The 15264-nt window shown below is 36.4% G+C and overlaps 1 protein-coding gene across 2 annotated transcripts; it reads left to right on the forward strand.

The window, feature by feature from the left end:
• Positions 1 to 276: 276 nt before the first annotated feature.
• Positions 277 to 13972, forward strand: LOC149532037 (pumilio homolog 1-like). Of its 2 annotated transcripts, XR_016359225.1 has the most exons (10): positions 313 to 1552; positions 5228 to 6711; positions 6799 to 6940; positions 7078 to 7185; positions 7522 to 7734; positions 7831 to 7941; positions 10384 to 10578; positions 11877 to 12051; positions 12155 to 12325; positions 13502 to 13972. XR_016359225.1 is itself a non-coding variant. In XM_089811769.1 (9 exons), the coding sequence occupies exons 1-9, from the start codon at positions 866 to 868 to the stop codon at positions 12199 to 12201; spliced, it is 3162 nt and encodes a 1053-aa protein (XP_089667895.1). In that variant the 5' UTR covers positions 277 to 865; the 3' UTR covers positions 12202 to 12763. The 2 variants fall into 2 exon arrangements, 1 of the variants encoding a protein (XP_089667895.1); XM_089811769.1 differs by lacking the exon at positions 13502 to 13972 and having other exon boundaries at positions 277 to 1552; positions 12155 to 12763.
• The last annotated feature ends 1292 nt before the right edge of the window (positions 13973 to 15264 follow it).

Below are 15264 nucleotides of genomic sequence, written 5' to 3' on the forward strand. Positions count from 1 at the left end.
GTCCCACTGCCACGTATGCCGATTCCTCGGGCGTAACGTGGATGCGGCGGTTTACGATTTCACCGAGGGGTAAACTATCAGTTGTGACGGCGGTAAAAAAGGTGAAAAAGAGAGAGGAAAAACATGCACGTAGAGATGATGGTGCATTCTGGGCCGTAGGATGCCACAATGAACGCCCGATCTCTCCACTCATGAAGTGGCCACGTGGCAGGCTGGAATATGCTTTGACCCCAAGTCGGCACTGACATAAAGGCTTCCTCAAGATGCTCGTTTATCGGATAACTCAATCATTAAACCCTAACTCGAGGGTCGGGTGAGCTTAACCCCGGGTTAGTTTGGTTCTGAGGGAACCCTAGGATGGATGCATGGGCAATACAAACCCTAGGCATGGCGTCAACCCTGGTCCAGTAACTCTGATAAAATCCAAAACGGCAAGGGCCCGCTGGCGCAATAACATTGTTTGCACGCCTGGATAATTTTTTTTTTTTTTTTTTTGTGAAGAATCTCAGCTGTGTACTGAGCGTGATAAATTTGGAGATTTAAGTTTGTCCGAACGCTGTGCAGCTAACGGTTTGCTGGGCTCCCTTTCCGTGGCTATTTATGGCAAACTTGGGCCAAATTTGATGGCGGGTGATGGATAACTGATTTTTTGGATTCGGATTCCGATGCGAGATTATTTTGAGATGGAGAAGCTGTGATTCATTTGGGGGAGAGCTCTTAGGGTTTGAGAATGATGACGACAGGGTCGAGAGCGGTTTTTTAGATGATATGTCCTCGACTGAGTTATCGACGCCAATTGTTTAGGCTTCGCCCATTAGTTTATGTATTGTACAGTCTTTGAGTGTGGGGTCCTGTGGATTTCGGTATGGTGACTGAAAGTCCCCTGCGGATGTTGTCTAGCTTGGGAATGGGAGGCGCGCTGGGGGATAACATTAGGTCCCCCGGTATGTCCATACAGGATAGCTATGGGGAAGGGTTTGCTAAAGAGTTGGGAATGCTGCTGCGAGATCAGAATCTTCTGGAGTCTAGCGAGAGGGAGAGGGAATTGAATTTGTACCGCAGCGGCAGTGCACCGCCTAGTGTACAGGGATCGTTGGCGGCTGTGGGCGGGCTGTTTGGCAATGGCTTTGAGGTTAATAATGATATTCGGCTAGGAAATGGCCTAACTTCGGAGGAGGACATCAGATCCAATCCTGCTTATTTGGAGTACTACTATTCTCATGTTAATCTTAATCCGAGGTTGCCTCCTCCTCTTATTTCACGCGAGGATGGAAGGTTTGTGCAACGACTGCAGGCCACCGGGGCTGGGGGGCATGGCGGGATCGGCGACAGGAGAAAAGTCAGGCCTTTTACCGACGGGAACAGCAAGTCTCTTTTCTCTACACAGCCCGTGCTTCCGACGCACAGGGAGGAGAATGAATCTTTGTCTCCTAGAGGTGGCTTGCTGCGGCAAAGCTCTGCGGAATGGCTTGAGGGAGGTGATGATGGTTTGATTGGCTTGTCTGCTCGAGGACTGGGTTCTCGACGGAAAAGTTTTGCAGATGTTCTTCAGGTAGTTTTGTTTTGTTTAAGCTCTGCTTTAATATTGCATCAAGATACGACTCATTGCGCAAAATGGTGGTTTTCTTGTTAACACTTTCTCCAATGAATAAGAGTATCAAACATTGCTTCCTTGATTTGGTTTATTCTTTACAACTAGCTTGGCCGGTTTTGAACAAGTGTATCCGAAACTATTTGTGTGGACCTTAATAACATCTCTCGAGTTAATTTATTCTCTTAATACCTTTTGCTGATTTCTGCAAGCTACTTGTCTGAAAACTAAAACTGTTTCGCCACTAGATTGCCATTAGTATGTTTTAAATGTTATACGTATTTTCTCTCGTTCCTTGCACCCCTTGAATCTTTTGCTTATTTTATGTGTAGCGAGTAATGCTGCATATAACATTTCAACTATTGTCATCTGTCGGATGTCTTAAAAGTTTCATCAGTTTTTTGGTTCACACTATACTGTTTTGATTTCAACAAAATGATGCAGGATATTTTATGTAATTGCTTCAGTATTCTAGACGACATCAAATGGAATTCTTAAACCCTTGCTTGGATTAAAAAATGGATCATCTTGACGTTAAGCACTTTACATTTTTAGACCTTACAAGCACGCTGATGAATATTGAGATTGCCATTACGGGCAATATCTAAAGGTTTACTGATACTCATTGTTTCCCAAGGAGAAATTCTTATATTGAAAAATAATGTTGTTTGAAGGCCTTCTTTTGTGTTAAATTGGCAGACACAAGAGTAATGATAATTAGGATATTAATTCAATTCCGAACTCATTAACGTGAAGCTTAACATACTAGGAATGTAAAAAATTGTTAAACTTTTATTTCATTAGGAACCTACTTGTATTTCAAGTCAGGATGCCTTAAATGGTAGGATCTGTGAAGTAGTTTCCATAGACTGAAAATAAAGACTGAAGCTAGCATCATGGAGGAGAATCAACACAGGAATTTAACACGGTAAGAAACAATGTGGGGAAAGTTCAGAAAATTGAGATTGTACCCTTTCCTCTATACCTTTTTTCATGTAAAATTTATAAATTGGTTGCTCAAATTCATTCTCAAAAGATTCTCTGCGACGTTTGTTGAATTTGAACAATGCTGTAGAAACTTGTCTTGCTTGTAGCACATTGTAAGGCAACATGCTTGATTTCTTCCTTGACCATACATCCATCTATTCTGTGTATTCAACTCAAACCTAAATCAGTATCATTTTACAAGCAAATGAGCAATCTAATTGCATGTAGACTATAAAAGAGGACATAAACTGTTATACTATAGGAACCTGAAGGATAAAAAGATAATAGCAAAATGTTTATCTTTTAACAGACTTGTTTGTCTGACATGCAAAAATTTAAAATACAGATAGCAGAAGGAAAAGGTTAAGTATGAAAAAATTGTACACGTTGGAGTAGAGGAAATGCTTTTCAAAGCGTTCTTATGAATGATTTAAATGGAAGTTGTGTGATGACTAGCCATTAGTGAAGTGCAGAGTGCAGACATTTCTTGAAGTTGGGTAGGCCTGAGTTTGGTACAATCCAATCAGACTACTGCTACTAAAGTTGCACCTCTACAGTAGGGTCAAGAACTAGAACATTACAACCTTATAAAAACCAGCTACCTACTTTTTGAAACTGTTTCTGTCATCCCTAACAACACAGACAAATTCAAATTACCTTAATATATTTGTTTCTGGATTTGATTGTGCAGAGATTTTTACCATCAACGTTTCGAATCACACTACGTGATCCATCATCAGGATGAAAAGAGAGCAAGAGATGCAAAACAAATTCACGTAGTGTGATTCGAAACATTGATGGTAAAAATCTCTACACAATCAAATCCAGAAACAAATATATTATGCAATGGATTGTGGAAATCTGATCTCTCAAATTACCTTCCTTACCTTAACTATTTCCCGGCTGAAATTCTCGCAATCTACTTTTATGGGGTTTATGTGGACTTCTGTGTAACAGCAAGGAAAAGATTAGGGATTGGAAAATCATCATTGATGACAGGTCCTTTGTTCTCTTGGTGTTGTAGTTACCTTCTTCATAATCTTTGAGTGCCCTTCTCAGCCATTTCATCATGTAGGCAATGGTTATCATTGAACCCTCAATTGTTACTACTCAATGCTCTCATAACTACAACAAATTTATTTACATAGAGTACTTCAAGATGAACTGAAACAAGTTTTAAAATTTAAAAATTCGAGTTGCTTTCAACAATGATCTAGCTGATAATTTAAGGATCTGTTGTGTCACAATATATCTGTTTCTGTTCGGATTGTGGCAGTTATTAGGAGCTTTGTTTCTTGTATGCCAGAAAAACCAAAAAGCTGGCAGGACTGGATCTTCTATTTGTGGATGGCGTGCTGGCATTATGTTATTTGTTGATGATCCTACAGTGGGTGTGCAGTTTAATTTACAATTGCTCTCTTGAACTTTTATGTTGATTCAGAGTATGAAATGTGTGTGTCAGTATATAACTATTTATCATTTTTCCTAAGGTTGAAGTGGTGAAATGGGAAATTGATATTACTTCCATATTTCAGATGTCACATATCCATACATATCAATCAGGCTCAAGAAAAGTGCAACTCTTGTGGGCATAAAATTGTGGAATAAATTATATGTTATTGTTGGATTCAACAAAAGTCAATTTGATTCCTAGAAGAGCAAATGTCAACTTTGATCGGATGTTCCTTTTTGAGTTTTCTGATGTAGTGCTTCTTGTTAAGGAGACGGGGGCTTTGTTGGAGTAGCAGGTTAGAAAATTGTATCTTGTGAACTTGGGGCTAGTTCTCATTGAAGTGTTCTAGGAAGCTCACTCTTACCTGAAGTAGAACTTCTGCTTTCAGTTGTGGTTGCTTGGTGAAGTGTTAATCTAGAGCTTAGAGACATCTGTTCCAAATCAAAGTTTATGTGCTGTTGGCGTTTACTTAGAAATGTTTGTCTTTTGGTTTGTATTGTTCATTTGTACAGTGTATATTCTGTTTAAAGGATTTCTATGGTTGAATTTAAATTCAGTATTGATGATGACACCTCTGAGTTAGTTTGGAGTCTTGGGACAAATACTTTTTATGAAAGTAATAGTTGGTGCTACAGATTTCTCACAAATGCCAAATACTATTAAATTTTATCTCTGGGTTCCTTATTTGTTGCAGTTTCACTTGTTTATTTTAGGGGATAATCACATCCATGTGTAGTTGCTTGTTTTCTGAATAGGACATTTATCTAGGTCTAATACCTGTGCCAATGAAAGCTTTGCTTTGATGTATTAGTACTCTTATACTCATGGAAATAAATGGAAACAAAAGTTATTTGATGATAGCTCTCTGGTAATCAATGGTCTTTTGCTTAAAAAAAGTGAGGATTCTTTTTCATCCCACTATTTACAGAATTATCAATTGTATTCAGCTGTTCACTTAATATTATTGATGATCCCATATGGAGTGGAGATTCTTTTTGATCCCTCTTTTTGATACAAAGGCTTGCTGTTTGATTAATATTTACTAGGAATTTGTACAGAAGAAGGAAATGGTAAGAGTTTGTACTGTAGAAGGAAATGTAGAAAGTCACTATTTGACATAATTTTGCTTTTCATTTGCATTGATTTTTAACAGCTTAGCTAGCATAGCCCAATACAATTGTTGCTCTTTCTTGCAGGAAGATCTTGGAAGATCTACAACAATTTCTGGACATTTTTCTAGACCTTCTAGTAGAGCTGCACAAGATGGTGACTTTGATCAGATGGCTTTGGCTGCTGAGGCTCTATCTAACACAGAAGTAGCAATAATAGAAGGCATGCGGTCTCGGTCTGCAACCCCAGGTCTTCCTAGAGTTCAAAGTGTTGGGGCTCAATCTTCACAAACTTTTGCATCTGCAGTAGGTGCATCTCTTTCAAGAAATCCAACTCCAGAACCCCAGCAAGGGACCACAGGGTTAGCTAATCCTGGTCCAAATATAAATTCTGGTAACTATCCAATATCTGAGAAGCAGAGCATTGTCAACCATGACTCATATAATAGGTTTTCTGCAGAATCAGCTGAGCTTGCTGCTGCTTTGTCATCTCTGAGTGTAGCATCCAATGGTACATCTTTTGCCGAAGACCTTAAACATGTCAAATCACAAGTTGACCAGGAAAGCTTAAAAACTCAAGATCACTCATACCACCATCCAGCTGTACAAAATACACACAATTCACATATAGCAAAACCACAACCTGAGTTAGCCAAAACACCTACTTTGACTGAAGCACATAACCACTCCTACTCTGCACAAAATCAAAGCAACAAAGGATTGGGAGATGTTAATATGCCCAACTTGTATGGTGCAGTATCAACTACTGGTGTGTCTAATGGAGAATGTTCCAGTGGACAATATCAAAACCCACTTTCATGTTTTCCTAATTTTGGCTTAAGTGCATATCCAGTAAATCCGATGCTCTTGTCACCCATGATGAATAATTATTCTGTAGCTGGTAACTTGCCTCCCATGTATGATAATGTTGCTACAGCTGCTGCACTTGCAGCTGCTAGCATGGAGTCAAGAGCTACAGCTGGTAATTTATCTGGTGGAGCATCAGAGGGAAATTTAGATCTACAAAATTTGTATAGGGGACAAATGGGGCCCGGATACCAGTTGCCAATCATGGATGCATTTCACATGCAGCAGTTACAGAGAACATCTGAATATGCTGCACGGATGGCTACAGGCTTGAATGATTCTGCCATACCAAGGAATTACACCGGTGGTTCTTATGTTGATTTAATTGAACTCCAGAAAGCTTATTTGAGTGCTTTGATCTCTCAACAGCAATCACAGTATGGTATGCCATATCTAGGCAGAAGTGGCAATACAAGTTCAGGATACTATGGCAATCCTTTTGGTTTTAGCATGCCATATGTGGGTAGCCCTATTGGAACTTCTATGCCACCTGTTTCTTCAATGGGACCTGGGAGTTCACCTGTTAGGCATAATGAACGAAATCTCCGTCACTCTGGTTCAAAAGGCTCGTCTGGAGGAGCAGTTGTTTCATGGCAATCTGAAAATGGAGGCAGTATAGGTTCATCTTTGCTGGAAGAGTTCAAGAATAACAAAAACAGATGTTCTGAATTATTAGATATTGTTGGATATGTTGTCGAGTTCAGGTATCTTGATGAATTGTTTGGTCTGTGTGATCTGTTTTAGGTTATTTTTAAGGAAAAAAATCTAAATTAATTTGAATGTGCTTACAGTGCTGATCAGATTGGCAGCCGTTTTATTCAACAAAAACTTGAAACGGCAAGCATTGATGAAAAGAACATGGTATTTAAGGAAATCTTTCCTCATGCTTTGGTTCTTATGACAGATGTTTTCGGAAATTATGTCTTGCAGAAGGTATGTATGGACTGTGTGTACCTTGGTCTATTACAGCATAATTCCAAACCATAATGACAAATTACTCTTCTCATTTGCTTTTAAAGTGTGAAACAGAAGTGATGTGAAACTAATGTCATCTTGGTTCTTATTTTTAGTTCTTTGAGCATGGCACTGCCAAGCAAAGGCGTGATCTGGCAAATCTCCTTTCTGGTCATGTTTTAACACTTAGTCTTCAAATGTATGGCTGTAGAGTCATTCAGAAGGTAAGGGCGGGTTGAGCAATGGTATAGATAACAATTACTAAATTGCTTGCCTCATCAACATCTTATTTGCCTTAATTATTTTTAGTGTTTTTTTCTCAAGATTCTTGTGTTTCAAGATTTATAGCAACCCATTGAAGATAACTGTTTTTGAATACAACAGTTAGATACTTTATTAATATCTCAACAGCTAGGCACTAAATAAAAACTTAATTTTTCATCTTGCACGTGTAATCATGATATGTTCTAACACTTCTCTGGAGTGTTTAGGCTGTATCGTAATCATATCTAGAGTCAATATGGCATGTGGCAATCATTGATGTTGAAATAGTAGTGCAGGCTGTTGAGGTTGTTGATATAGACCAGCAAACGGAGCTTGTCTTGGAACTTGATGGACATGTTATGCGATGTGTGCGAGATCAAAATGGGAACCATGTTATCCAGAAGTGTATTGAATGCATCCCTCAAGATAGGATACAATTCATTATTTCAGCCTTTTTTAATCAAGTTGTGACATTATCGACTCATCCATATGGTTGTCGTGTAATTCAGGTGAACCAGAATTTTGTAACAGTTATCATTTTTATTTAATATTAGTCAGAACTTTCCATCGTGGGCTGACTCATTTTTAAATTTTAATGGTGACAGAGAGTACTGGAACACTGTACAGATGAAAATATACAGAGCATTATGATGGATGAGATCATGCAAGCTGCATGCACTCTTGCGCAAGACCAGTATGGAAATTATGTGATACAGGTTTGCAATTTAAAAACTTGCGAAGTCTGTTTTATAAAGATGAATTCCGAGTCCAAGTTTTATTTGTAGTGTCCTGAAGCTAATTGTGGTATATCATGTTCTCTGCCATACTAGTCTGTCAACAATGAATCTTTTGCCAAGATTTCAAACTGCAATTAGGATTTGACCATTCATAGAAATTTATTTTTCCTAGTCAAATGCATATATACCAGCTTCGCATCTATGCTGCCTGCCTACCTCTAAATGAATCTAACTTCTGATTGTGAGGGCTACTTTTCCCTTAAGTTCAGGATTGCTTTAACTATTGCAAGTACAATATTTGAAAGGCTGATGGCTCTTTCAACTTAATTTTACTTTAAAACTTTCTACTATCCTAAGCAACTTGAACTTTTTTAAATTAATGATCCAACTTCTGGCTTCTTGAATGCGGAGGAAAAAGGATGAAAGCTTTTTAATATTCCAAAACGTCCCTTTCTACTATCACAAGCAATGTATAAGCCGTTAAATGAATTTTAACTTTTATATTAAGTTTCCAATATCCATGACAGTGAGAAGAAAAGTTTTGGGCGACGACCGTATTCAATTTAAAACCAATGTTTTTAATCACTCAGTGCAAGTATTTTTGGGCATCTTCAGTGCCTAGAGTATGCATTGTAGAATTTTTCTCTATGCCTATTTGCCTCCATTATGCTTTCTGAACTTTCTAACTTCTAACCCCCTTTTGTTAGAGTTACCCCTTCCCCTTTCTTTCTATTGGATGTGAAGTCTGATTGATGACCACTAGATGTTCTGCTTTTTGTAGTAGTTAATGGAAATATTAATAATTAAAAAGAAGAAAACAGTTTCATAGTTTTGCATGAGAATGTAAAGAGATTTACGAGTGGGAAACTGCAAAAGTATGATGGAATTCTTCTTATGGCAACATTTTACTGGCGAGATTAAGTTGTGATTTGTATTAGGCTTTTCAAAAACAATTTATCTATTTGTCCCATCTCTGCTACAGATATTCCCTCTCCATAATCTTAATGGAGGACACCTGAAAATATGAGTTTTAAATGCCTGCTTGATTGATCTTTTTAATCAACACACTCTTATTTTATCATTTTAACTTTTAACTAAGTTGAGGTTTGTTGTACAAAAAGTCAATTCAATCTAAATTTTTACAGTGAATCTGTTGAAATATTGATTTGATTTTTAATCATATCCGATTTGCATATTGGCAACTTTCATTCAAATAGAGAACAATAACAAAACAGGGGGTCTATGCTGACCTATATCATGAGTTAATTGTTGTAAGATTTATTGGTGGGAACCAATGAGAATTGGAGTCTATATTGTGTCTGCTATCAAGTATACTAAAGGTCTCATCCTATTGTTGTGATTTCTTTAAAATGATGCCTGATTTCTAAGTTACCAGATTCTCTCCAGCAACCCTCAGTTCCGTACAAACTCTGGTCCTTGTCAAATTCTCTCCAAATTCTCTTCCAGAGCTACGAATTTGATGCAATTTCTGTCAAAGGGACCCGGGCAGAATTTGCAGTGGATTTTGAAGAATTTTCTATGTAGAACTGGGCTGAATTCGGTCTCGGAACATTTTTTAAGACTTTTTTAAAGTGTTTTTTTAATCCTCCCAACCCTATTGTGACCACTAAAAAGACCAAAGAAGATCTTCATATGTCATTTATGCATTTGTGTATGAAAATGAAAACTTGCTTATAAAGGAAATCCAAATTGACAATAGGTGACATCTAAATTGATGATTATAGAGGAATGTCTTTAAAAATATATGATATCTTTGAATCAGGGACTTCAAATTTTCATCTCAACTTTTGATATAGCCTGGTTAGAAATGCTCTAACCAATACACAATTGAAATTCAGATAACTGCACTTATCTTTTGACAATTCCTACCATTCTCAAACTGTCCCCTTGATATAGAAATATTTTCCATGCATGTGACCAAGCAAGTGTATCAAGTTGTATGTATGGCTAAATGATGCAATTAATGTCCTATTGAACTGAAACATAGATTTGGTGGTGTATTTTGCTATGTTCCTTTACTATTAGCAGATTCAAGTATGGATTTATTTTTTGTTGCATATATATACACACACATGCATATTTTTTAAAAACATATGTTTTTGTACGGATGGACCCAAAACCAATCCGAACCCAAGCCCAAAAAAATTTAGACGAATTTCAAACCAGAATCTCGAACCTGCATCCATACCAGAATCCGAACCAGCAACTTAGCCTGATTTGCATGTGAGTCACTTTCATTTGGATAGAATAATAACTAAATAGTGTTTTCTTACACCTACACTACTAGCTTTTTTTTTGTAAGGTGTATTTAGCGAGCAGTGATCATATTACTATAATGTGTTTCTTGTTAAGTGTTCCACAAGTTTTGATCGATGTTTTTTATGGCTTTTTATGTGGCAGCATGTTCTTGAACATGGTAAGCCACATGAGCGGGCTGCTGTAATTAAGAAACTAGCGGGACAAATAGTTCAAATGAGTCAACAGAAATTTGCATCGAATGTTATAGAAAAATGCTTACAATTTGGAGGGCCAGCTGAGCGACAGATATTGATTGGTGAGATGCTTGGTTCAACAGATGAAAATGAACCCCTTCAGGTCAGTCTTCTTCCAGTAGTTTTACTTAATGGATTACATAAAATTTGTAGAATTCTTCATTTACAATTATTTTTGGTTCTTTTTTTTTGGGCCAAAGTAAAGTTGTTCCATGTTTTTACTCCAAAAAAGTGGGGGGGGGGGGGTTGTGGCCATCATATCTGACTTCTTGGGATTAGTCATTTTGATTTATTTGAAGGGTTCTGCATAGGCTTTTGATTGCCTAAGTTGGAAAACGATAACTTAACTGGCTCTCTGTTAGCTTTAATGGAAATATTTTCTGATAGGTTTAGTAAGGCACATTTGTTCATCTCTGATAGCTGATAGATGATAAGATGAAGGGTTATATTTCATTATCTCTGAAAGGAAAAATATGATGTTCTTAACTTATTTGGGAGGTGCAAAGGCAACACAATTGGTAAGGCACTTGGATAACTTATATGATTTAAAACTGATGAGAATTAGAAAAAGAATTTATAGGACTTCGTGGTGATTTCATATTTACGTAAATGATGGTAGAAAGTTAGAAACTATGAGGGATCTCCAAAGAAGACTAGTTTAATGTGGGAATGGAACATCTTGTTAATGAATTGCAAGATTAAGGATTATGATGTAGGTTTCAGGCGATGCCTTTCATTTCTAGTCATTTGCCTGATATTTTGATATGAGATTGTTTGTGGCAAGTTTTGATCTTTTAATACTGACTTTTTTGGCTCACTCATATTCTGAATTTGTTTGGGAGGCACCAAGCCAACACAAGTGGGAAGGCACTTGCATTATGTCGATGATTAAATAATGATAAGAATTAGAAAAAGAATTTGTAGGACCTTGTAATGATTTCGTATTTAAGTAAATGCTGGTAGAAACTACGAGGGATCTCCAAAGAAGAATAGTTTGATGTGATTTGGAATATACCTTGTTAATGGATTGAAAGATTAAGGACTGTAATCTAGTTTTTCAGGCAATGCCTTTGGTTCCTAGTTATTTGCCCAATACTTTGATATAGGATTGTCTTCAGGAAGTTTTGATCATTTAGCACTGACTGGTGTGTTTTACAGATGAAATTTCTACTTCTTTACTGTGCTATGCTACTTGTTAATAGTGATCCAATTGTCATTGTATATCAGAAATGACAAAAAATCTATGGGTTTAGACTGTTTCGTAGCAAAGGAGATTTCACTTTTTATTGAAGGTTCAGTTGCAATTTTTACGTCACTGTTTACAATGGTTTTCTGCTTTTAATGATTAATTAAACTTATTATAGAATATCTGTTTCTGACGTTTTGGCATTGTATTAGCAGGCAATGATGAAAGATCAATTTGCAAATTATGTAGTGCAAAAGGTTTTGGAAACTTGTGATGACCAACAGCGTGAATTTATTTTGTCACGTATTAAGGTGCATTTAAACGCCCTAAAGAAGTATACATATGGAAAGCACATAGTCGCTCGTGTTGAAAAGCTTATTACAGCTGGAGGTATTGCAAACTGAAAATAAAAAATGAATCATCTGAATAGATTATTAATGCTTGTTCTATGTTTTGTACTTACTAACAGTTTATTCTATTGATATGTTTGCAGAAAGGCGTAATGGGATGCGTTCGGCATCACTTGTAAATTCCTGTTGAGATATGTACACGAGGACATTGTATAGTTGATTTCATGACAAAATATTGGCTATGATCAAATTAGTGTTGCAGTACTATCATTTCTGACATGGTACATAAGGAAAGTACCAGCCGGTGTATATGGGTAAAGAAATGTTTTTATTTAAATTCTGTGTTGTAAATTCTGTAGTTTACATGTTTGTAGTGTTCTTAAATTGAACAGAAAGCAAGCATATATGTGAGAGGTGCCCTTTTGCTTTGGCAATATCTGATGGGCCAAAATATAGTAAGTCTTCTTGTGAATGCAATAAAGACTGTACAAAGTTTGCGGAATAACTGTAAAGGTGCAATGTAGATTGCATTTGTTTGAACTTGATTGAGATGTATTTTGGCCTGTCAATGGCTCTGCAAAGCGCGACTTTTAACCTTTCTGGGGAATTGCTATTATTCAGCATGTACATTCTCTGTTTGACATTTGTTCGTTTTTTCAACAGATGAAAGAATTTTATTCTCCAGACTTTTTGTAGAAATACAACCTCTATGAAGATGATGCTTAATAGAATTGCAGGACTTTTATTTGCAATTAGGTTTTGTTTAACTGAGAAGATTTATTTAGTTTAAATCAAATATTATATTACATGGTAGGAAGTTCCTAGAAATTTGACCTTGAGTTAATAAGTTTTAGGATGCGGTCCCATCAAGGGGGCTTCTGGATCTACATTGTAGGTATGCTTTCTTCGCAAGGAAGAAGAAATAAATTGCTGCAAATAGCAAAATTTTAGAAATGTAGCTTTTATTACGAAGATGCTGCATTTTAGAATCTTAACGTTTAATAGCTTAAAACAATTTTTACTGGTTTAAAAACAAATATTACAGGCACTGACAATGGGTGTGGAATGTGTAAGAGAGTTTAGGAAGATAAACCACATGATAAGGGGAATTGACATAAGAATTGGATTATTTTTTGTTTGAGCTTCAGTTTGAAGAGAATGTCTGCTTAGAGGCAGTCTACTTGATGCTTTCACGAATGCCCCAGTTCTGTTACTATGGAGATTTTAGATGATGGTTTTAATGTTGGCTAAACATGCCCTTTTACTGTAGCTTTTTGTATTTGACAACAGAAACTTTACTTAAGCAATTGATATAAGATTAATTCTTTTGTTCCAAGAGATGTTTCTTTTCTTTTAGGGCCGAGACAACACCCCTTAAGGTTCAGTTGCTACCATTTTGTTTACAGTTGTTATGTAGCCTTGATTAGTAGCCAGCTTTTACTTCTTTTTACCCTCTGTTGTAATTATGAATTTTTTCTTTTGTGCATCAGGATCTTGTCAAAGATTTGGGTAGCTGGGATTACAAAATGATGTGTAAATATAATTTATATGCTTGTAGGCAATGAGACTTTGTGAAAGAGGCAGAGTTATGTATAGACTCAGTTGAGATATGCAATTTTTTGTTGTCTCCAGATTTTTTCTGGTTTTTAGGGTTTCATTTTTTTTTACCGCAAATGATGTTGGAAGACAACAGAGTTCGTACAATTGCATACAATTCTTTGTAGGCTTGGATGTGATGTCGCTAGTCATGGGTGGTGACCTTGAGTACCTGTATGTTATCCATCTGAAGCTGTACATGCAGATATTTATTGGTTTTCCTTTTAACTTTTCCTGGAATTTTTGTTTAAATTCAAGGGGTTCCATGTGTTCAAATTATGTCAGAGGACAATAGATTCTGTAATATATATCAAATTTTTGTAAGTTACAGACGGCTGAGTATAAAAACAGTATGTGTTCTATTTTCTGCAGCTGTTACAGGGCCGGATGAATATTAATGCAACTGTGACTCATGTTTATTGAGTGACTTGTTACTTTAGGAGACATAAATGTTGATAGGTTGCTTCAGGAAAAAAGTGGAGTTTTATGTTTGACAAGTTGAGATTTAAGTTGAAATATGTGTGTGATAAAATATGAAGTATGCGGTGCCAAGTATGCGTGCTGGTGTTGTTTGATTGCATGTTGTATAAAAAAGTATGTCACGTTTGACTGAGTATGTGACGTTGACATTGTTTGGGAAGATGCATGTTGATTGGAAATATTGCCAAAGTACTTCCAATATGTCTATAATACCTTTTCGTTGACGAACCAATATTTTTTCTTTTCCCTTGATGCCCATAGTTTAATATGTTAAACATCCATTTTATAATTGGTTGAATTTTGTTGTCGCAAGATTTCTCTCCCTAATGTACATATTTTAGTATGTTATCCATTTGATAAACTGGTTGAATTGTTTTAATTTCCATTGGGGGTTTCAAATCTTATGCATAACTAATGCATCAGTAATGGACATGAGTGATTCACTTTGGTCAAGCTGCATATTTTTTAGCAGAATAGATAGTTTCTACGTGTCTCCTTATTTGCAGTTGATTGAAGAGCCTTCTGCCATTTGGAAAGAAAATTATCCTATTACCCTATAAAAACCATTTCCCCAATCTTAATGCTCCATTTCCGAGTTTGATTTTAGTACTTATGCTCCTCTGGTAGAAGGTTGATTTGGCAAAGGCATATCAGGACTTTTTTTTTTATCCCATGATAATTCTAGCGTCCAGACTTGTCTTGCTTCCATAGGTCAATAATGCAAATCTGATTTGTAAAAGGGTCGAGAATCGATCTACATTGGATTCAGGAGGGTTATCAGATACTAGATCAATTTCTGATGTATCTTATTATATATATACAAAATTGAAATAGATAATATTTTCTAATATATATAATTTATTCACAAAGCTTTTTAGTGAGGATGCTCAACTAATACTGGAAGATTCTATTAAAGTTCTTATTCCAATGAAGTTGAATGTTGAGTATAGTCGTTCTCTACATCATGAGCATATTAAAGATCTAGAACATTTACTATTTTCGGTCCTGCATCATTAAGGCCTATTGTCAACAAAGATGTGAATAACTCTCTTCTAAAACGTAAAAAATAAAGATTGTGTATTTAGTTAGCATCCCATTACTTAACACCCATATATTCACTGCTAGTGGTAACAGAATAGTTGAATAAAACAGTCTTAATGGTGGCTGTGTCATCCTT

This window comes from Cupressus sempervirens, chromosome 11, assembly GCF_028749045.1.
Source record: "Cupressus sempervirens isolate cs-2001-9-10 chromosome 11, ASM2874904v1, whole genome shotgun sequence".
Taxonomy (NCBI): domain Eukaryota; kingdom Viridiplantae; phylum Streptophyta; class Pinopsida; order Cupressales; family Cupressaceae; genus Cupressus; species Cupressus sempervirens.